Source organism: Neophocaena asiaeorientalis, unplaced genomic scaffold (genome assembly GCF_003031525.2).
Source record: "Neophocaena asiaeorientalis asiaeorientalis breed wild unplaced genomic scaffold, Neophocaena_asiaeorientalis_V1.1 scaffold540, whole genome shotgun sequence".
NCBI lineage: Eukaryota > Metazoa > Chordata > Mammalia > Artiodactyla > Phocoenidae > Neophocaena > Neophocaena asiaeorientalis.
In genome coordinates, this window is record NW_020172141.1 from 1,724,448 (window position 1) to 1,748,745 (window position 24,298).

Sequence of the window (24,298 nt, forward strand, 5' to 3'; positions counted from 1 at the left end):
CCAGAGAGAAGAGCAACTGTTAAGTAAAAGTAGAAGGAGAGTTCTCTGAGTTGACAAGTTAGGCAGGGTGGATGAATGTTTCAAGCTATGTGTATAGATGTTTCCTGGTGAAATTCTAGAATTTTACAGATAAAGAGAAATTTTGCACATCTGGACAGACAGAACCAGAAGAAGTAGACTAATATCAGACTTCTTATCAGCAGCTCCAGAAGGGAGAAGACCGTTAAACAATATCTACAGACTTATGGACAAAAAGGTTATCATCAAAAGTCCTATATCAAACCTGGTTATGCAATTTGTAAGGTTAACACATAAAGGCTTTGGAGTTATACTCCTATAACATCTGTTTATTACTCATGTAACATCACTTTTTAAGGGCATGGAGGCCTCAGAGTTTGTTTATTTATTTACTTATTTGTATAATTTAGCAGGGGAAAACTGGCAAAATGGCCAATCTGATGGGGAGCTACAGAAACTAAAAGAGGACAGAAAAGAGTAGTGAGCAGTGAATCCTGCGACCAATAGGTAGTTTAGCCGAAACAGATGAGATGATTTTTGCCAGGAATCTGTTGTGTATGCTACGTAGTGATTATTGCAACAAAACAGACAAGCTCTGAAGGAAAAAGCTAATAATAGCCTCAAGTCAAATGGCGACCAAACTCAGGAGTGGGGATGAGAGCTGGCGGTGGGAGAGGGTCATTGGAAAAATAAACATGTTCTAAGTGTTTCTTCTCGTGGATCAGGGGAGAAACAGCTTGGTGGGGGACATAATTATCTTCTACTGATGTGTAAATAGAGGAGATTAGGTTCAGTTACGATTTCAGGGGAAGGAAGTTCCTTTATAAATCAAATCGGGGTTCTCCTCTCCTCTCCTGGGTTCTTGCCCTACCACTGGGAGAAAGCTGATTTTTAACATCTGCATTTCATCGTTTGCCTTGATATTTTTGATGCCAGACAAACTGAGGTTTGGGCTACTTTGCTTGGAAAAGTTTTCCCCCCAAACCCTAACCTTGACAGCATCATCAGAACCCCCTTGCTTCCGCAGCCCACAGCATCAGCCTGGACCGTGGTCCGCCTGGCTTCATTTATGGCTGCATCCCTACCTGGGAGCCCTCACAGTGTGGCTTGGAGATGAATTGAGCCGCACTTGAGAAAGAGTGTGGGGACGGGGTCTAAAATATGTTCCTCTCGCCCACTAGGGAGTATGACAGGTAACGGTTCTAAGACAGAACTGAGAGAGTGGTGGAGAGGGGGTGCCTGGGGGGTAGAGAAGGACACCAAAAGAGAGGCCAGAAGCCCTGACATCAGTGTTTTGTCTGGATGGGGACACTTCTGGGATAGCACCTATCTTAGCAAGATAACATTGTGTTGGTCTGTCTGAGCCCTGTCCTGCCAGGACTGCCAAGAGCAGGAGGCTAGTAACGAGTAAGCCCACATTTGTGGTCCTGGCCCTCTCGCCATAGTGAATTGTGTCCAAAATCCTGCCCGCTGGACCCTGGGGCCAGCCTCCCCGTGTAAAATCTGCAGGTCACACTGGAGCTGGGCACCAGGGTATTCTGTCATTTTCAGTGTCACAGACTTGCCCCTCAGAGACCTGTACTTCCAAGCCACTTTCCGTTGGTCTTGGATCACAGGTTTATTTTTAAAACTGTGCCCAAACCATAGACCAGAAAAGGACCTTGGCAAGTCATTGAGTCCAGGCCTTAACTTCAGAGAGAATCACACTTAAACTCCACCCCAGAGAACCCTTCTGCAATGACAGATACCGTGAAAATTGCCCCCAAGAATGGCTTGGAATCTGTTCATCCTGAGCCGTTTAATCCCTTCACTTTCAGGAAACACATCAGGTCCTGTTCTGTTGGCCACCAGACCCTGGTCTCTGACAAACACGGACCCCAGATCATGAGCAGAGGACAGTGTGATAGTCGTGCAGTGGTTTTTACTCTGTTCTGTGGCCCCGAGATCATGCTATAATCCATCCTTAAAACCACAAAGGCCCACAGCGCTCAGATTTCACAAGTGACCATGAGGGAATGGAGGTGGAAGATGCAGAATGCACTCACGGGTGGGTCTGCAGGGGCCGCCAAAGTGCCACCACTGGGGGGGCTTAGGAAATTTATTTTCTCATAATTTCAGAGGCTGGAAGTCTGAGATCAAGGTGTCCACGGGGTTGGTTCCTTCTGAGGCCTCTCTCTTTGGCTTGCAGATGGCTGTCTTCTCCCTGTGTCCTCACATGGTCGTCTCTTTGTGTGTCTGGTCTTGATCTCCTCTTCTTATGAGGTCACCAGTCATACTGGATAAGGGCCCACCCTAATGACCTCATTTTAACTTTATCACCTCTCTAAAGGCCCTGTCTCTAAATACAGTCACATTCTAGGGTAAGGGAGGTTAGGACTTCCACATAGGAGTTTTGGGGGGAACATAACTTAGCCCGTAACAACTCCAGAGATCAGATATCACCGAGACCCCTGTATTTGCATCCTAAAATCACTTCCAAAATCATGGGGAAAGCACATTCTTCACAACCCTGGTCCATGTTCGAAAAATTGTGAGAAATTAAAAACAAAAAGACATTTAAAATAATACATAAAAATGCATAAGAATATTATATAATTAACATTACTAATTTAAATATTATGAATAATCATTAATATATTATGTATGCTCTTATGCACATTATGCGTTATTTTTAAAGTATATATTCTTACCTTAAACCAGCATAAAGTTATTTGGAGAGCACGAGAAATACATATTTAAAGATTTAGTATAATAAGTATCAAGACATTTGAGATTTAAACCTTATTTTCCAGAGGGAAGTACTCATTAACCGTGGGGCTCGAAAACGTCCTTGGAAACGATGGATACTGTTGGAAAGACTCAGAGGAAGCAATGAGGAATTGGTAGGGTTTGGATTAGAGATTAAAAAATAATGCCTGGATATTTTGGAACCAGCAAGAGTATTCCTGTTTTGGGACTAGGGAAAAAGTAACGTGGGAGAGAATCTAAAATCTTCGCAATACCTTTAAAACTCCTCTTAGAGATGTACTCATTTGGTTAACCCTCGCAGTATTAAAATATGGTGTGTATAACTTGCTGTGTTCATAAATTTATCACAGGTGACGTAAAATATTCCAGTTTACATTATTTTGTAATACAATCACTTTGTTTGTTAAAGACTTTGTTTTTAGAGCAGTTTTAGGTTTACAACAAAATTGAGAGAAAGGTACAGAGATTTCCCATAAACCCCCTCCCCCCGCACATGGATGTTCTCCCTCATTAATCAACACCACTCACCAGAGGGTTACATGTTACATTTGTTACCAAGGATGAACCTACACTGACGCATCATAATCACCCAAAGTTCATAGTTTACCTCGGGTTCACTCTTGGTGCTGTCCATTCTGTGGATCTGGACAAATGTATATATAAACATATCCATCATGATAGTATCACACAACATATTTTCACTGCCTTAAATATTTTTAAAATTTATTTTTGTTTTTTAAATGTAGTAAAAATACAACATAAATTTACCATCTTAACCATTTTTATGTGTGCAGCTCAGTGGCATTAATCACATTCACATTTGTGTGCTACCATCACCACCATCCATCCATAGAATTCCTCACCTTGCAAAGCTGAAACTGTACCCATGAAACAGTAATTCCCCACCAGCCCCCGGTAACCACCTTTGCAATACATTTTACAATACTTATACAGTCTCTTGTATCAATAGAAGAATTAGAACGTTCAACACAAGGGAAGAACAGAGGGCTGACAACACTTTGACGTACACCTTAGCATATTTTTTTTGCTTCTGAGTATCCGTGTATGTATGTTTTTTTACTGTGCGTACCCGGTTTATAGCTTGTTCCTTCTCGCTTAATTTATCAGTACCTTTACATGTCAAATATATGTCATCATTTTTCATACTTACATGAAAGTCCATCCATTTAAACAATCCCTTTGGATTTGAGGGAAGATCTTTGGATTTTTTCCAATATATCCATATACTGAAGGGCTGGAAACAAAAGATTAAGTATAAACGTAGACCTCCATAGAGCAATGCTGTGGTGACCTTTCTTACAGTTAAATCTTTATCTACATCCTCAGTTATTTCTTCAGGATGAGTTCCTCCATTTAAGTTACTTTGAGAAAGGTTTTCTATATTTTCAGGCTTTTAAAATATATTGCCAAATTGCCTTCAAGAAAGATCGTACCGGGCTTCCCTGGTGGCGCAGTGGTTGGGAGTCCGCCTGCCGAGGCAGGGGACACGGGCTCGTGCCCCGGTCCGGGATGATCCCATATGCCGCGGAGCGGGTGGGCCCGTGAGCCACGGCCGCTGAGCCTGCGCGTCCGGCGCCTGTGCCCCGCAACGGGAGAGGCCACAACAGTGAGAGGCCCGCGTACCGCAAAAAAAAAAAAGAAAGATCGTACCATTTCATGCTTCCACCAGCTGTGGTGAGCACACCTGTCTTCCATGCCTTCAGCAACCTTGTCCCTTAAAAATCAAAATAATAGGTGGATGCGGTTTTTTAAAAAATCAAGTTGTAGAGAAGGACTTATAATGAAAAGGTATCAGCCGCCTTACCCTGATTCCTCTCCCAGCCCTGCTCTCTGGAGACAATTACTTTTAATGACTTCTGTATTCAATTCCTCTGTAATTTAGCCCCCCCATCTTTTTTTTTTTTTTTTTTTTTTTTTTTTTTTAACTGCGCCACCAGGGAAGCCCAGCCCCCCATCTTTAAATAATACGCTTGTCCTGTTGGTTCTCTCTCATATACCCACAAACACATAATTTACTTCCTGTTGGGGAGATGGGGTTTTGATTCTATTATACCACTTGCCTTCCCCTCCATACCTATTTTTTCAATAGTTGTAACAAAGAGCGTTTTACGTCTTATGTTTAAACCTCTCTGCAGTTGCCACAGATGGTACAGTTTCTCTTGGCTGGCTTTACTGAGCATTATTCACCTCTCTCAACTGTTTGCTTCTCCCTCTTTCTTTCCTTTCTTTCCCATTTTTCCTTTCCCTTTTTTTCTCTTTCTCTTTTTCACATCTTGAAGATTGATAAAATTTACATTCATTCTCTCATCATCATAATTATGTCTTCTGTGCTTTGTTCATGGGTTGATTCTAAAAGTTCAGCAGTCAACTAAGTACTTCTTTTGTAGCTACTTAAATGTTGTTCATTGCAGAGCCAAGTAATATGTCAATAATAGTTCATGCTCTGTGGTTCCAACATAAAGATATCTACCCAGATAAAGGAGACTTTGCCTAGTGCCAAGGTTAAATAAATACTCTTTTCTTAACGTTCTACAGATGATTCAATCATGCATCACTTTACTTTGATTCATATTTGTTTGTTTGTTTTTTGATTCATATTTGAATCCTATCTTTCTTGGGTACTTTTCCTGGAATTTCTTTGGGATTATCTTGCTTTTTTTCTATTGGGAGAATCATATGCCTTCATACCTTCCAGCTTACTCATTTCATCTATTATTTTGTTTGCTCTCTTCATCTTAGAGGCCACTGAGTTCCAATTTGTATTTATTGCTCTCCGAGCCTCCTGCGGGTCTGACATCCTGGGATTTCCTCTTGGCTGGTCTCAGGTTTATTTCTGTCATTTCTTACTGGATTAAAGGTTTATCCTTATTTTTTCTGGAGTGCATCCTCAAGGAGTTTTCTCGGAAAGAGAGGTAACGTCCTTTTCTGTTTCTAAAAATGATTTTATTTTGCCTCTATACTTGACTGATAAGTTATCATAATTTTTTTTCTTTTTGGATTGAAATGAATTTTCACTCAGAACTTTGGAATTGCTCCATTAGAGTCTAGCATCAATTATTGCTGATAAATTCTGCTGCTGGTCTGATTATGGCAGCTTGACAGCTCCCTCCTCTTGGAAGGGGCCAGAATGAAGAGCGGGAGATGCCTGGGCATAGAACAGTGGGGACAGTTTGGAGGACCTTGAAGAGATAAATTCGTTGACTCAGTAGGATTTTCCAAAGCAGAGATTCTTAGATTTTATTCCATGCACCAGTGTTTCTTAACACGCGTTGGAGTCACCTGGAGGGCATATTAAAACAGATTTTGGAGCTCACTCCCAGTATTTCTGACTCAGTAGGTCTGGTTGGGGCTGGAGAATTTACATTTCTAACAAGTTTGAAAGTGATGCTGTTGTTGTAGCTCCAGGACTATATTTTGGTATATTGCACTAAGGTGATGACTTAATTCAGAGTAACCTCATTTTCCTGTTTAAAAAAATGGGGATAATAACACCTTCCAGGGTTTTTTTTAAGGAATGAGTGATTGTATTCACTATGTTTTCTGTATCCCAGGTGCTCGGGCATCTGAAGCCTCACTGACTTGGGAGAGACTGCCCCTCCGAGGCCTGGCTAATTCCTAGAAAGAGCAAACAGTTTGCCTGAAAGCACGTCTTTGATATGCAAAGAACCAATTCTGAATCCATACCTCCTCCACCCACCTCTTTTCAGGCTCCTGTAGTCTGGACAGTATCCTCCTGCCCCTAAATCACTCCAGGGCCAAGTGCTGGACTATTAGGGCCCTCCCCACCATAGCCCAGAGCCCACCAAAATTACTCAAATTATCCCACTTTAAACCTGCTCAGCGTCCTTGCTTTGTAAACCCATCCTTCTTGTGGAAACCACAGTAAAGACTGTTGCCCACACTGTCCCCTAGCTCTCTCTGCCTCTTGACCTGCCCTGGTGTATCCTTGTGTGTCCCTGCATGGTGTGCCATGCCTCCTGATTCTAGGAACCTGTAAGCGTAAGTTTCTTCATGACAGTTCCACATCTGCATGTCTTATCTACCTGATTGAAACAAATCTCAGGTACATTTTTAAACAGTGGTATAAAGCTTGTAAAGCACTTAGCAGAGCACCTCTTTGGCATTAGGTAAAAGGGACATTTTAGGAAGAATATCTAAAGGCAGTGTGAATGATGAATGGGAAGATGCTGGAGACGGGGACATCCATGGGACCCAGCCTGAGAGTCTGCAAATAGAAAGAGAGCAACAGGTGCTGAAAATATTAGTGACAGACAAATTGAGAGCATTGGACAACTTCTTGGGTGTTGTAACTTGGTGACTTACTGTCTGAAATGTTTTGTAATGAGACTATTTCTGCGTTAAAGGCAGCCTCACTGTTTCCTTCCGTGACTTCTGTAATGACAGCTGCGAGTCCTCATTGTTTGGCTCTCAATCCAACCAAGTGTCTTTCTGTGATGAGGCCAGAACTCCAAGGTAGCAGTCTCCAAGATGTTCTGTAGTGAATATTACCTTCATCTTCATGTTTCCTAAACTATAGTCAGCACGCAGGGTGTAGTCGTTAACTGGTGTTATGTGAAATATATTTTTATAGATTTGGGAAATGACGAGTTAGCCAAAATTAAGCCATTTAAATTTCCTACAGGACTTCTCAGAGCGTTTAATATTTTAATGAAGCTCTGTTAATGGAGAATAGAGCCTTCAGTGTTTGCTAACTTATTTGTCCACAGAACCTTTTTCTTCAGGGTGTCTAATGAGTCTATCTTTTCCTGGAACACATTCTGGGAAATGCTGCTGTGACCTGACAAGCTAATGTATGACACTGCTGACAATCAAGATTTTTGTGGGTGGCAGTGATTGTTCTTCTAAAGCCCATCAGAAGAACAGTGCACAGTTTTTAGATCCATTTGCCAAGGCTCTGTTTTGCTTTAGTCTATTGGTGTAAAAAATAAAACGAAAAGACATAACTTGTACCCAGATGTCACCTACACGGTGCCTATCATCCTGTAGAATGACTCATCCTCTGAAAATAGTAGTGTTCATTGTCTTGATAGTGAACAATGCTCTTTCATTTACAAAGATGAGGCCCAAAATACCAGGCTTCCTAAAATTAGCATCACTTGTTAGCCCACCTCCTTCCTCGGGTCAGTCTTTTTTATTTTATTTCATTTTTTAAATTTTCATTTAATTTTTATTTTTGGCTGCGTTGGGTCTTCGTTGCTGTGTGCGGGCTTTCTCTAGTTGCGGCGAGCAGGGGCTACTCTTCGTTGCGGTGTGCGAGCTTCTCATTGCGGTGGCTTCTCTTGTTGTGGAGCACAGGCTCTAGGCGCACAGGCTTCAGTAGTTGTGGCACGCGAGCTCAATAGTTGTGGCTCGCAAGCTCTAGAGTACAGGCTCAGTAGTTGTGGCGCACAGGCTTAGTTGCTCCGCGGCATGTGTGATCTTCCCTGACCAGGGCTCGAACCCGTGTCCCCCGCATTGGCAGGCGGATTCTTAACCACTGCACCACCAGGGAAGCCCCAAAGCTTTTAATTTAGATGAAGTCTAATGTATCCCGTTTTTTGTTTGTTTTGCGGATTATCCTTTTGATGTTGTTTCTAAGAACTCATCGCCTCACTGAAGGTCAAAGATATTTTCTCATGTTTTCTTCAAAAGTTTTATAGTCTCATGTTTTGTATTTAGGTCTGTGAGCCATTATGAGTGAATTTTTGTGCATGATGTGAAGCATGGGTCAAAGTTCATAGTTTTGCATATGAATATCCAATTGTACCAGCACAATTTGTTAGAAAGACTCTTCTTCCTCCTTTGCATCTTTGTCAGAAATCAGTTGCTTACATCTGTCTAGGTCCATTTTCCTTATTCTGTCCCACTGATCTGTTTTTCTGCCCTTTCACTACCATATTTGTGTGTGTGTGTGTGTGTGGTACGTGGGCCTCTCACTGTTGTGGCCTCTCCCGTTGCAGCGGATGTGCAGGCTCAGCGGCCACGCAGGCTCAGCGGCATGTGGGATCTTCCCGGACCGGGGCACGAACCCGTGTCCCCTGCATCGTCAGGCGGACCCTCAACCACTGCGCCACCAGGGAAGCCCACTACCATATTCTTTTGATAACTTAGTTTTATAGTAAGTCTTAAAACTGGGTAGTGAGTACTACAAATTTATTCTTTCTAAAAATTGTTTTAGGTTTTCTACTTCCTTTGCAGTTTCATGTCAATTTTAGAATCAGTCTGTATCTACAACAAATCCTGTTGAAATTTTGATTGGGATTGCATTTAATCATGACTATTTTTCTGAGTATTGACATCTTTATTAGGTTGAGTCTTCCAATCCACAGACACAGTATTTCTCCCTTTATTTAGATCTTTTTTTTATTATTTTGTGGTTTTCAACAGACGCATTCTTTGCATATATTTATAAATTGATACCTAAGTATTTTATTTTTTAAAGCAGTTGTTAATAGTATTTTATTTTTAGTCTCAGTATTAATGTATTCATTACTAGTGTATAGAAATAAAATTTATTTTTGTATGTTTACCTTATGTCCTGCAACCTTGCTGAACTCATTTATTAGCTCTAGGAATTTTTTTTTTTTGGTAGATTCCTTGGCATTTTCTACATAGACAAGCATGTCATCTGGAAATAGGGACATTTTTATTTGTTCCTTTCCTATCTATATGTTTTTTATTTCCTTTTCTTGCCTTATTGCACTGATTCAAACTTCCAGCACTATGCTGAATGAATGTTGAGTACGGACATACTTGTCTTGATCCCAGGCTTAGGGGGGAAAGCATCTAGTCTTTCACCATTAAGCATAATGTTAATTACAGGGTTAGTTTTTTTTTTTTTTTTCCTCGCAGATTTATTTATCAATTTGAGGAAGTTCTCTTCTGTCTCTTCTGTGTGTTCTGAGAGTTTTCACCAAGAATGGGTGTTGAATTTTGTCAAATGCTCTTTCTACATCGATTAATATGATCATGTAGTTTTTCTTCTTTGATCTATTAATATGGTAAATTACATTGATTGATTAAAAAACCCCTGGAATAGTATCCCTGGACTAAACCTAGGTTGGTCATGGTGAAAAATTCTTTTTATAGGTTGTTGAATTATATTTGGTAATATTTTGTTAAGGATTTTTGCATCTATATCATGAGGAATATTGGTCTATAGTTAGCTTTCTTTATTACTGTTCTTTGTCTGGTTTTGGTATCAAAGGAATGCTAGCTTCATAAAATGAACAGTTAAATTCTGTTGGTGAATTGAATTGTTGTGTTCTTACTTATTCTTGCTGATTTGTTTTCTATCTAGCTGGTCTGTCAGCTGTTGAGAGAGGGGATATTGAAGTCTTTATGTGGATTTGTCTGTTTTTCCTTTCAGTTCTGTCAGTTTTTGCTTCACATATTTTTGCAGCTTTGTTTAGTGCATACACATTTAAGATTGCTACATCTTCTTGGTGGATTGATCCTTTTATCATTATATTATGCTCCTCTATGTTTCTGGTCATTTTCTTTATTCTGAATCTACTTTCTCTAACATTAATATAGCCACTTTTGCTTTCTTTTGATAAATGTTTGCATGATATCTTTTCCTACCCTTTTACCTTCAGCCTGCCTGTGTCATATTTGAAGTGAGATTCTCATAGATAGCATGTTTTCAATTCACTCTGTCAGTCTATCTTTTAATTGGCATATTTAGGCCATTTACATTTAATATAATTATGACTATGTTAAGGCTTAAGTCTGCCATTTAATTTTTTGTTTTATGTTTGTTCTTTCTGTTTTTTATTGTTTTGTGTTCTTTTTAAAAATTAATTAAATTTATTTATTTCTTTTTGGCTGTGTTGGGTCTTGGTTGCTGCGCGTGGGCTTTCTCTAGTTGTGGTGAGCGGGGGCTACTCTTCGTTGTGGTGCACAGGTTTCTCATTGCGGTGGCTTCTCGTTGCGGAGCATGGGCTCCAGGCACGTGGGCTTCAGTAGTTGTAGCATGCGGGCTTCAGTAGTTCTGGCTGGCGGGCTCTAGAGTGCAGGCTCAGTAGTTGTGGCACACAGGCTTAGTTGCTCCACGGCATGTGGAATCTTCCCAGACCAGGGATCGAACCCGTGTCCCCTGCATTGGCAGGCGGATTCTTAACCGCTGCGCCACCCAGGGAAGTCCCTTGTGTTCTTTTTCTTTCCTTTCTGTGGGTTAGTTTATATTTTGATTTATCTGTTGTGTTTTTGAGTGTATCTCTTTGTGCTTTGCTCCAAGAAGATTTGCATTCTCCTCTGATGTGAGACAGGGGTTGCTAACAGGTTGGGACACTCCAGCCGGCATCCAAGTTCTTTCCCTGAATGTGTTAACCCCTGGTTCCAGCCCCTCACTTTCTGGGTGGGGTGGGGGGGCTCACAGTGGTGACCGGATCTCAGTGGTGGCATTTGCATTTGTCAGCAGGACTCAGTGCTGTCTCTGTGTTTGCTGTTGATCTCTGCTCAGATTTTCAAGCTACTTTTGCTTGTTTGTTTGGGGGAGACCAAGGGGGATGGGTAGGGGAACCTACTTAATTCTATTACTTGGAAAAAAATAACCTGGAGACAGAAGTGTGTTTGTTGTGCTTTATCCAGTTTCCATGCTGTAGCAGCAGGACTCCTCAGACCATCTTGTTTACCATGTTTTTGCTGGAATGCTGGTTCCTTGAGGTTCCAGTAAATTCCAGTACTGTCTATATTCTCTCTTGTTAGAAATAGCTGCTGTTGATGCAAACTTGTGTATATAGGATGGATAAAGAACAAGGTCCTACTGTAGAGCACAGGGAACTATGTTCGATATCCTGGGATAAACCATAATGGAAAAGAAGATGAAAAAGCATATATTGAATATATATGTATAACTGAGTCACTTTGCGGTACAGCAGGAATTAACACAACATTGTAAGTCAACTATACTTCAATAAAATTTTAAAAAAATAGCTGCTATAGGGCTTCCCTGGTGGCGCAGTGGTTGAGAGTCCGCCTGCCGATGCAGGGAACACGGGTTCGTGCCCCGGTCCGGGAAGATCCCACATGCCGCGGAGCGGCTGGACCCGTGAGCCACGGCCGCTGAGCCTGCGCGTCCGGAGCCTGTGCTCCGCAACGGGAGAGGCCACGACAGTGAGAGGCCCGCGTACCGCAAAAAAAAAAAATGCTGCTATTAATGTCTCTGTTTTTCTAATCTCTCTATAAGTGGGGAGAGAGTGGAGAGTAATTATGAGACTATATTCCTAGTTTTGTTTTGTTTTGTTTTTTTAACCGATATGTCTCTCCATTTTCTCTTTAGGGCAGAGAAGACTGAAGTTCTGAGCGAAGACCTTCTTCAGGTAAGGTTGTCGCTGGCCTGTAGCTCATAGGTGCCCAAGACACATATTACCTTTCACAGCCGAGCCCTTCCCGATGCTGTCCAAGCTGCTCCACTGCTGCTTATCCGGTCTATTTAGAGACACAGCTTTTATCCTTTATGGTAGCCCCTTGCCTTGTGGACACCAGTCCGGGTGAGGTTTTTCAGGAGACATTTGAAGGCGTTTGATTGCATGGTTAGCAGAGAGTCCCTGAGTCTGTGATTCCCCTCCTGTTCTCCTGTATTGGATGTTGTCTCTGCAGAAACCTGAGTCAGTCTTGTCCCTTGATTGTCCAGACCCCGTGACCCCACTTCTGACCTCCCCTCACCCAGAAGCCCCACCCACTGCTCTGTCCACAGGTGGAGAAGCGGCTGGAGCTGGTGAAGCAGGTCTCCCACAGCACACACAAGAAGCTCACGGCATGTCTGCAGGGCCAGCAAGGGGCGGAGGCCGACAAGCGCTCGGTAAGTGCCCTCCCAGCCCTGGGGGATGTGAAACTCGCCTGCTGACGGACCAGGCGGTGTCTGAGAATTGTCTTGTGGTGTGGCAGTGCCTCGCACCTCGCCGTGCCCTTTAACCTGCCTGAAGCATCCCCTACCCTCACCAGGCAAGATTTGGTCCCCATCCTTGTCTTCCCCAGACAGGGGCAACGCCTGAGGAGAGCAGGGGCGTGCTGAGATCCCACCGTTAGGGAGGCCGTCACCTTTCTCTTACCCCAGCTGTTTGTTCATAGCTTCCATTTGCCTCCGTAGTATCTTAAGATCACATGCAAGATAATTACAGGGCTTCCCTGGTGGCGCAGTGGTTGAGAGTCCGCCTGCCGATGCAGGGGACACGGGTTCGTGCCCCGGTCCGGGAAGATCCCACATGCCGCGGAGCGGCTGGGCCCGTGAGCCATGGCCGCTGAGCCTGCACGTAAGATAATTACACTGTGGTTTTGGAGGTTACAGGTGACCTATAAAGGCTCTTATGAAAATTGTTTTTGCTGTAATGAAGCAATAAAGAGAACCTGCTACGTGGAAGTGCTCCAGGGTCTTTGTCTAGAAGGGCATTAGTACTAAAGGCACTGCATCGTGTGACTCCATCGAATGAGCAGTCCTTGGAGTGAACAGTCATGAAGATTCGCTTCCCTTTGACCCCTCCACCCCCCACAAGTCCACCAGAGATGAAAAGCTATTCTTAGCTGTGCACTTGGCTTTGTTACAGGGGAGATGCAATCTAGGGGGTTTCTTTCCTCCTTGAGTTTATGATCGATGTGTTTGGTGTCTGTCTGATTTTCTCTGGCCTGGAGTTCTTGTTCACTTCTCTTCCCGGTGGTCGCCCCGAGCCCCCCAGGGTCTACTGGTCTCGCTTGTATAAGTGATCATGGCATGTGCCCTGATCCTTCCACCATCTCACGCTGCAGGACCAGAACGGCTCCGCTTGCTCTATCAATCATTCCATTTTCTCTTCCCAGCCCTGGTTTCTTCTTTCTTAATATTCCCAGCAGGAATCACTCACGTGTGGGAGAAATAAAATGTTTACAGCTTTGGAAAGTGTCTATGGAAATAATTCTGTGTCTATTAGGACTTTCAGCAAGGGGAGACTGACAGTCTAAAGGCAGAGTTTGCAATACTGCTTTCGACATGAAACCCTTTCATCAAGCAAACACGTATATGGGACTCCAGAAGCTGGTCCGTGTGTGGAGCCTGTAGCCAGGCCTGCCTGTGACCCACTTCCGTCCTTTTGTTCCAGAAAGCACTGTTTTTAAAACAAGCGGTCAAGGGACTTCGCTGGCGGTCCAGTGGCTAAGACTCCACGCTTCCACTGCAGGGGGCACAGCTTTGGTCCCTGGTCGGGGAACTAAGATCCCACATGTCTCTCGGCCAAAGATAAAGTAAAATAAAATAACTGGTCAACAGGAATGTATATTTTGGTATCAAGAGTAGCATCTGACTGTTGGCACCAGAGTCTTGAAACTGACCTTTGGTGTTGGTAGGTTGATTACTGCTAGCTTTATTTCTCGAGGATAAGGTCAAGTTCCCCAGATGTATAAGCTTTTAATTGGATTGAGGGTCTTGCGAATTATATAGGAGGCTTTTGGCTCTCCAGGTTTTCTAAAATATCATGAATCGATAGCAAACTTGGGATGTGGCGAGGCCGACAGGTCAGAAGACGATTGGCACTGAGAAGGCAGCTAGTTACTCGCGCTTCCCCAGAGGAGGGGGCACGTGGGCCGCGCGGGGAGCACCGGGATGTCAGGAGGCGCAGGCCACACTGGTGCAGTGATTACCGTATGAACCGGACAGCTATTCAGTGGACCTGGAAGAAGTCTGCAGTGGAAATAACTGAGGCATGTACAGATCAGTGATTTCACCGCACAGATGACAGGTGCTTGATTTTGTCCATGATTTGTTTTTTTTTCAGATTTTTTTGATGTGGACCATTTTTAAAGTCTTTATTGAATACGTTACACTATTGCTTCTGTTTTACGTTTTGGTGTTTTGGGCCATGAGGCACGTGGGATCCTAGCTCCCCGACCAGGGATCAAACCCCCTACGTTGGAAGGTGAAGTCTTAACCACTGGACTGCCAGGGAAGTCCCTGCCCATGATTTCTTGAGCTGAGCAGTCTTTCCTTATTCTCATCTGACTGAATAAATGATCACACTGAAAAGAAATTCAGAGTGACCTTTAAGGACAAGCTAAAGGTGACAGCACTGACACTGATAAAAGTGCTTTTAGGTTAGGGCGCGCGATGTGTGGATTTTCCAGAGACGGGAAGGTGTTTGGCATTTTTGAGCAACGTGAAGGTGGCCCGAGTGACTAGAGATTAGGGAATGACAAGGAGAGGGTATGAGATGGGATGGCAGGGCACCCGGTCTCACCATGGTCAGCATCAGGACTTTCCCCCCAAGATCCGTGGGAGGCCAGCGTGTTATTCAGAAGTTACATGATGAGATTTGTTGGTGATTGTGTGATGAATGGATAAATGGGGTGGGGCTATGGTGGAAGTCAGGATCCATTTAGACAGGTAGGGGCGCAGTCAAGGTGGGACGCGATGGGGTCAGTGAAGATGGAGAGAGGTCGGAGATGTGATGGATGTTGGACGTAGGGTACAAGGACTTGGCAATTGAATGGATGTGGAGGTACGAGGAAGGGAGAGGGGTTTCCAGGTCCCTGACTTGAGGACTTGTTGAATCCATGGGAGTTCATGAGATCACCCAGGGAGAAAATACAGGTGAGAAGACAAGGGGCCTTGAATCAAGACCCCTCAGGAACTACAGCATTGGAAGCTCTAACAGGAGGAGGACCTAGCAGAGAAGGGTTGGTACTGTTAATCCACCCATTTGCTCAGATCTACATCCCAGGCATCATCCTTTATCCTTACTTTTCATTCTTTCCCCGTGTGCATTTCAGTAAGTCCTGCTGGCTCTTCCTCCAAAGAATCTCCATTTGCTTTAACGTTCATCAGCCCGGTCCACGCAACAGTCATCTGTTGTCTGAACACAGCAGTGTTCCCTTCGGGGTCTCTGCTCTCCACTCCGACCCCCCCTGACCCTTCATCATCTGGTCTCTACAACTGCCTGAGTGAGTGTTTAAAATGAAATCAGGGGCTTCCCTGGTGGCTCAGTGGTTGAGAGTCCGCCTGCCGATGCAGGGGACACGGGTTCATGCCCCAGTCCAGGAAGATCCCACATGCTGCGGAGCGGCTGGGCCTGTGAGCCGTGGCCGCTGAGCCTGCGCGTCCGGAGCCTGTTCTCCGCAACAGGAGAGGGCACGACAGTGAGAGGCCGGCGTTCCGCAAAAAAAAAAAAAAAAAAAAAAAAAAAAAAGGCTTCGTCCCACCAAAGGATTCCCACTGTAGCACAAAATCCCAGCTTCTTAGCTTGGCCCGTGGTCCCTAATGGTACATCTTCCACCTGCATCTCAGTTCAGCTCTTGCCCCCGCCCACCGTCCTCCTCTGCCCCCATCATCCTCCTCCAACTGCACTGACCTGTGATTGAACTTGCCTTGTTCATATCCATGCGGAGCCTTCATGTGGGATCTACCCTCCACGTGGAATATTCTTACCCAGCATTTCAGGCCAGCAACTTCCTTTTATTTTATGTTAATTTTATTTAAGTATAGTTGATTTACGATGTATTGATTTCTGCCGTACAGCAGAGTGATTCAGTTATACACGTATATACATTCTTCTTCATATTCTTTTCCATTATGGTTTATCACAGGATATTGGGTATAGTTCCCTGTGCTCTACAGTAGGACCTTGTTGTTTATCCATCCTGTATATAATAGTTTGCATCTGCTAACCCCAACCTCCCAATCCATCCCTCCCACTTGGCAACCACAAGTCTGTTCTCTGTGTGAGTCTGTTTCTGTTTCGTAGATAAGTTCATTTGTGTCATATTTTAGATTCCACGTGTAAGTGGTATCCTGTGGTATTTGTCTTTCTCTGACTTACTTCACTTAGTATGACAATCTCTAGGTCCATCTGTGTTGCTGGAAATGGCATGATTTCCTTCTTTTTATAGCTGCGTAGTATTTGATATTGTGTGTGTGTGTGTGTGTGTGTGTGTGTACCAGACCTTCTTTATCCTTCTTTATCCACGCGTCTGTGGATGGACATTTAGGTTGTTTCCATGTCTTCGCTGTTGTGAATAGTTACACCGGCAACTTCTTACTGTTTGATTCTCAGTTCAGATGTCACCGTCTTGGTGCAGCTTCTCTTACCACTTGATGTGTGTGCTCCCTCCCTCCCCCAGTCACATCCCCCTATTTTATATTCTTCATAGCATGTGTTATCCTCTAAAATTATCCTGCTCATTCATTTGCTTCTGTGTCTGTTCCCATCACCAATATGTGAGCTACGCGGGAGCAGGGATCTTGTCTTCCCATCACGGCTGCATTCTCAATGCCTAGAACGGGGCCTGCCACATGGAGGCAGCGCTAAAAATAGACGTGTCACGACTGGATGGCCCATGCCTATTTTAGGCACAGAACCTGCCCAGCGCATCGTGCCAGTTTGACTCGTTCCTATTCTTTACGGAAGCAATTTAGCGTGATGGCTCCGAGTTTTAAGTGCTGGGATCTGACCCTCCAAGGTGGAAGCCCAGCTCTACTGCTTCCTAATTTTGCCTGACAGTGGGCAAGTCAATTACCTCTCTATGCTTTGGTTTCTTGCCTTGGAAAACAGTAATAACAATGAATTCCTACCCAGTAGGGTTTGAGAGTTAAGTCAGGTAATACACGTAAATGCCTAGCACGGTGCTTGGCACGAATACACAGTAAAGAAATAGAAACTGCTACTGTAATTAGGGCCCCGCCGTGAGTCCAGAATCACCGCTGAGAACTGCTGAGCCCCGAGGAGCAAGTCTGCCTGGATTCGCGGACAGTGGACAGCGGTTTTCAGAGATGGAGGGGCGTGTGTGTGTGTGTGTATGTTTAGGAAACAGAGTTGATATTAGAATAAGACTTTCTGTCTCTGAGTCATCCTACAAACTGTGCTGCTGATGCCTAAGGTAATTTTAGAGAGAACGCTCATCTCAGACAAGTCAGATCGACTACTTCCAAACCCTGGAACGTTCTGTCTCCCCTTCCCTCAACTCTGAAGGATCTCTCGGCACACTAGAATCAGGGAAATGCGTATTTTAATAGCTTCCCTTTGACCCGGAAAACCACTGGTCAGGGCGAAGCTCGCTAAGTAAGGTCTCTTTACCTGGGCGCTAATGGTCCCCGGAATAGTGGGTGATGCTCTCAGCCTAGACCCTTGTCTGCAAGAGAAACACATTTTGGCAGCTTTTCTGGACAGGTGGGCCATTGAATCCTTCAGAGCTTCAGTATCCTTCTACGTGAAGTGGGGGTGAGCAGAGTGTGGAGGAGAGAGCAAGTAATACCTCAGTCACGGGTAGGCATCGGGTTAAATAAATCAGCACAGTACCCCGCGTCAACCGAGCCCTCAGCTTTTCCTTTGTCTCAGAGCATCTCTTTAGAAATAGAAATAATTTGTAGTCTTTAGTGAGTGGCAGTCCATTAACTTCCTCTGTTCGCCCGCCTTTGATTATAGATTTTCACTATCCCCTTTTTGACGTGCAAGTATGTCACCTTAATCCATTTCTTCTTTCCTTTTTTTCTTTTGGTAGCTTCCTTCTAATTGCTTGATTCTTTTCTTTTTTTTTCCTTTTCCTTTTCTTAATTTCTTGACTCTTAAAAGCATCGACACAGCGAAGACTCACCACTAATTGAGGTTTCACCCCATTAACACCTGTGCCCTTGGAATCCAAGTGCTCACATCACCCTCAGTGTCTCCCCTGCAGTGAATGCTTTCTTAGGAGCCTCACCTGGGCCACAAGCTCAGGCCCTAGCTTGTGGCCTATATCCCCTTACACCATCACTACAGGACTTGTTTAAATACATGTTGTCATCTTCATTCAATGATCTGTGTAGCCATTTCAAAAAAAAAGGCTGAGGCAGCTCTCTATGTCTTGATAGGAAATTACATGAATGATACCTCTACATGAAAAGGAAAGCAAAGGGTAGAGGGGGTTATATCATGTGTTAACAGTTGTGAGGGAAAATATGTCCACTAAAAATGGACACATGGGGCTTCCATGGTGGTCCGGTGGTTAAAACTCCTAGCTCCCAATGCAGGGGGCCCAGGTTCCATCCCTGGTCGGGGAACGAGATCCCACATGCCGCAACTGAAGATCCCGTGTGCTGCAACTAAGACCCGGCATAGCCAAATAAATAAATAAATAATTTTAAAAAATGGACACACACTCACGTATACAATTGGATCTTCTTAGAATATTTATGGAAGGATACATAGAAAACTGCTCGGTGGCATGGTTTCTGGAGAGGGGAACCCAGTGGCTGAGGGTTAAGGATGGGAGAAGACTTTCTGCTGTAAACCCTCCAGCACCTTTTGAGTTTTATACCATTTGCTTTTCAAAAATGAATTCATTTGAGATGGAGAAAGAGAGAAAGCTTATTCTCCATGTGAAAATCTTAGCAATTAACGTGCAGTTGAAACAGGAATAGCTTTCTCGTCCTGTGGTCCTTCGTCACTTAAAGTGGCTCTCTTTGCCACCTAAAAGCATCTCGTAATCATCAGTGAGGATGTTGAGTGACTGGAAATGACTAGAAGATAAAGTTGGCCCCCTGCTTGGGAGAAGGGCCCCTCCAGTCCTACCATTTCCAGCTCGTTTTTCCTTTGTGAATCTGGAAACCAGACACCTGGCTGTCCCCTCACCACCTCCCTCCAAGACCGATGGCTTTGTAGTCCTCAGGGCTGTTCTGTGCTTGACCTACAGTCTGCTAGGCATCCCGGGTGTGGTTTTCTGCTCCACTCACTGCCAGGACTAATCGGACTGATCTTCTTCATTTGGAAAAACTCCACTCACTGGTAGATATATTTCTCCAAAGGATGCCAACTTCCAGGCCATTAGAAATTGCCTGTCATCTGCTGTAGGCAAGATCCTCCCTTGCCTGGCTTCCTTGTCAAATTCTGAAGAAGGACTCAGAAAGGGCTTCAGTCCTGCCTGAAAGGCAGGTGGGTCATGGGTCTCTGGATCCTCAGCATAAAGAAAATGGTCTTGTGTGGCTGTACTCTCTGACATTCGGGGTGGGGGGGAGCATCTTCAGTGGTTGGTTATTCAGATATTTTAGGAACTTGCAGATTGAACACCTTTCTTTAAACCCAAACCTCAGCACTCTCGATGTTTTGGGCTGGATAATTCTTTGTTTCTGGGGGCTTTCTGATGCACTGCAGGATGCGTAGCAGGTATCTAGTGCGTATCTACCCACTAGATACCAGGGACGTCCCCCACATGGTGACAATCACATACATCTCCAGACTTTGCCAAACGTCCCGGGGGGACAAAAATTACCCCTGGTCAAGAACTCTAATACCTTAATCCATCCTTTTTCTCTGAGCATAACAAATGTTATACCTGCACAACTCCTTTTCTTTTTTAACCGCTTTAGACATTTTTCTAAAATGTGCTTTCAGTAACTTCTTTTTGAAAGGTGAGGGTAGGAGCAGATGCTCTCCGAAGATACTGTTCCTCTGCCTTTAATTAAGTCTCTGGAAACCTGGACCTAATAGCTCTGTAGGACAGCTAGAAAGTGGTGTTTACATTTGGATATATTAGTACTTCGTTGCCTGGTCTCGTTTTTACCAAGAACAATGTCCCATTTTATGTGAAATGACCGGGTAGCAAGATTATTCCTCGAGTGAAAGGGATCATACCTCTGTGGGGTGGACGTGTCTAAGGGCAGGGAGGGGGTTCTATTTTAGACCCGTTGAGGACACCTGGTGTCCTGGGCTCCCCTCCACCTGGACTAACCCCAGGAACCCTAGGAACTTCCATACCACTCTTGGGGGTTGGTCTACCTCCTGTGACCTTCCCCGGAGATACCTAGAGCCCATGGGTCTCCTGGGGATGTTCAAACCAGATTCCTAAAACTCCACCTCCAGCTAGGTGCCGCTCTCAAGTCATCCAGTTGCCTGTCTCAGGATTGAGTTCTTTTCATCTGATCATGTTGTTCTTAAGCCCTCAGTGGTCCCCAAGTGCCCCTAGAAGGAAACCCCAGTGCCTGCCTCTGGTTGACGAGGCCCCGCACCATCCCGCCTCTGCCCCCTCCCCCAACCTCTCCCCCAACCTCTCCCCCATCACACACTGTGCTCCAGCCACGCTGGTCTGTGGGGATGCAGAGCCAGCTGAGCTGGCTAGGTAGCCCGCCTCCGGGCCTTTGCACCTGCAGTTCCTCTGCCCGGAATGTTTTTTCCCAGGTCACCTGGAGGTATGGCTGACTTTCTCTCCCTTCAGGTTGCTTCTTAAATGTCCCCCCTCGGGGGCGGGGGGCAGTCTATTCTCCTCACCGCCCCCTCCCCACAGCTGCCCACTCTGCCCATTGTCCTGCTTTCTGCTGTTCCCATGGCACTTCCCACTCTCGAAAGGGTCTCCTTCAAAGTGTCTGTGTTTAGTGTCTGTCTCCCTGCCCTGGGATGTAACTTCCATGAGAGCAGTGTCTGGTCTCGGTCACCACGGGCGTGGTACCCAGATAGGCACCCCATTCATGCTGGGGAGTAAGCGAGTTACAGCCGAGGGTCTCTGGGTGCTAAGACAGGAGATTCTGGGCTGGGAGGGGCTCCATCACTTTCTGTTTGAAGAGCTGTCTGTGTGGCAGTGTGGACTGGAAGACCCGAGGGTATCTAGCTGTTCTTTTTTAAATTTTTTGGCCGCGCTGTGCGGCATGTGGGATCTTAGTACCCTGACCAGGGATCGAACCCGTGTCCCCTGGAGTGGAAGCACGGAGTCTTAACCACTGGACCACCAGGGAATTCCCAGATATCTAGCTGTTCTTACCTTGTTGTTCTCCGTGTGTGCTGGGTGGTTCCAGCTCAGGAAGGAGAGGGCTTGTTGACACTTAAGGAGGGAAGATGGATTATGCTGTGGTCCTTCTGGCTGCCCACCTCCCTCCCTCCTTCTTTCCGTCCCTCCCTCCCTCTCTTCCCACATAACATAAAGCTTACCACTTTAGCTATGTTAAAGAGTACAATTCAGTGACGTTTAGTACAGTCACAAAAGTGTGCAACTACCACCATGATCTACTTCCAGAACATTTCCATCGCCCCGAAAGGAAATCCCGTACCCATTAGTCAGTCGTTCCCCTTTCCCCCTCCCCCCAGCTCTTGGCAACCAGGAATCTACCTTCTGTCCCTATGGATTTGTTTATTCTGGATATCTTATATAAATAGAACGGTACATTATGTGCACATTTGTGCCTGGTTTATCTCACTTATTGTGGTGCCTTCAGGGTTCACCCATGTTGTAATCTGTGTCAGGAGTTCGTTCCGTTTTTATGGCTGTATAATATTCCGTTGCATGGATAGACCACATTGTGTTTATTCACTCATCCGTTGATGGACGTTTCTGCTGTTTCCACCTTTTGGCTGTTGTGAATTGGGCTGCCCTTTGCATCATGCACATGTTTTTGTTCAGCCATCTGTTTCAAATTATTTTGAGTACATGCCCCAGAGTGGAATCGCTGGGCCATATGGTAATTTTGTTTAACTTCTTGAAATGCTGCCAAACTTTTCTACAGTGCTGGACCATTTTACATCTCTACTGGCAAAGCATGAAGGTTCCAATATCTCCACACGCTCACCAATATTTATTTTTTGTATTTAAAAAATAAATTATTAATATTATGAGAGCCATCCTCGTGGGTGTGAGGTGGTATCTAATCGCAGCTTTGATTTGGGTTTCCTTAATGACTAATGATGTTAGGCGTCTTTTCATGTGCTTATTGGCCATTTTATATCTTCTTTGTGGAGTATACCTTACTTTGGTGATTATTTTGTCTGCATTGTAATTCTGTGTGAACATTTTTCTCTCTCTTCCTTGACCATAAGCTGCCTTATTTCTAAAATGGGGCTAATATACTCCTTGGGAGAGATGATTTTTAGAAATTAAGGCATGGCTCGAATCTTTAGCATAAGTTTGAAATCTTCTCCTTTTTCCCTGCTGCTATGCTACTTCGTTTTAAAATGCAGCATGTAGGGAATTCCCTGGCAGTCCAGTGGTTAGGACTTCACGCTTTCACTGCCATGGTCCAGGTTCAATCCCTGGATTTTTTCCCTGCTGCTATGCTACTTTATTTTAAAATGCAGCATGTAGGGAATTCCCTGACAGTCCAGTGGTTAGGACTTCACGCTTTCACTGCCATGGTCCAGGTTCAATCCCTGGTTGGGGAACTAAATTCCCGCAAGCAGCACAGCGCAGCCAGAAAATGAAATGAAATGAAACAAAATGAAAATTAAATTAAAAATGCAGCATGTAAACCTTAGCCTTATTTTCCGACTTAGCAAATTTAATCTTCTGAATTTTGACATCTCTGAGTCTAACTCACCATTGTATCCTCTGAATTTTTAGGTTTTATTCATATTTTAAAGTCAGTTTGTTTCTTAGCTAATGTAATATCTAGGCAAGTATTTGACTTCTTGCTATTTTAGTGTAAGTGGGTGACTGTTGAAGTAGTTTTCATTACCACGTTTTCTTCCTTTTCAGAAAAAGTTGCCTTTGACCACACTGGCTCAGTGTCTGGTGGAAGGATCAGCTCTCCTGGGAGATGACACGCTTCTTGGGTAAGGCAGTTCCATGTATGGGTTTGTGCTAAATCTAGGTGAGTCCCCATCCTTACAAGGGGACTAACAGTCCTCACGGAGATAGTGAGGACACCTGTGGCCTGGCTGGAGACTGCACAGGGAAGAAGGAAAGGTTGCCGGTGAGAAACTGAGGCCCCAGGTCCAGGAGTCATAGTGTCTGTGCAGGTGGCAGCTCCCAAGGGGAGAAGTTAACATGAAACTGTTGGGACTTCCCTGGCGGTCCAGTGGTTGGGACTCTGCACTTCCACTGCAGGGGACACGGGTTCCATCCCTGGTAGGGGAACTAAGATCCTGCATCCCGCATGCCGGTAGGGGGCGGGGAAGGCTGTTGAAGGACACTTGAAATCCCTTGGGCTTCTGCAGAAGCAAATATGAAATCTCTCCGTGTCAGATGTCAGAACTTATAGGATTCCCAGAAGAGCAACCCTTGCTGATTTCGAGCTCACAATAAAAACAAACTAAATATAGAATCATCATGAGAGGCGATCAGTATGCACAGTCTGTGGGAGAATCAGACCCTGAAAATGAAAAATAACGGACAACCTGAAAGGAAATGGACAGTAATTACGTTTAAAATGAGATTTAAAAATTTAATAAAGACAAAACACAATAGGGGTGAAAAAAGAAGAGGCAGAATCAAAGAAAAACCAAATAGAACTTTTTAAGAATTCAAATTATATTTATTATAATTTAAAAACTTACTTGAGAGAAACTGGAAGTTGCACACAGATATGGAAATTGGTGAACTTAAAGAGGTCTGGAGTTTAGAATTTACAGAATAAAGTACAAGAGGTAAGGATACAGGCAGCATTAAATGGAGAGACTCAGATGGCAGGATGTAAAGATACAGCATTATGTGTAGCAGTCGCTCCTGAAGAAGAAAATAGAAGGGGAAATTTATGGTTGAAGTTTCCTTTTCTAGATTTGAATACAAACATGAGTGTTTAGATTTAAGAAGCACCAAAAGTCCTGATTGAGATCCACCGAAAGAAATCCATCCCTGGACACGTCGTCATAAA

The 24,298-nt window shown here is 44.4% G+C and overlaps 1 protein-coding gene across 2 annotated transcripts in view; it reads left to right on the plus strand.

Annotated features, from left to right (window-relative positions):
• The window catches only part of ARHGAP44 (Rho GTPase activating protein 44), a 144,054-nt gene that overhangs the window by 59,134 nt on the left and 60,622 nt on the right, over positions 1 to 24,298 (plus strand). For both annotated transcript variants that reach the window (XM_024753072.1, XM_024753065.1), the window contains exons 2-4: positions 12,071 to 12,110; positions 12,488 to 12,592; positions 23,182 to 23,258. In XM_024753072.1, the coding sequence (XP_024608840.1) occupies positions 12,071 to 12,110; positions 12,488 to 12,592; positions 23,182 to 23,258 (222 nt within the window). The remainder of the gene's footprint in view (positions 1 to 12,070; positions 12,111 to 12,487; positions 12,593 to 23,181; positions 23,259 to 24,298) is intronic.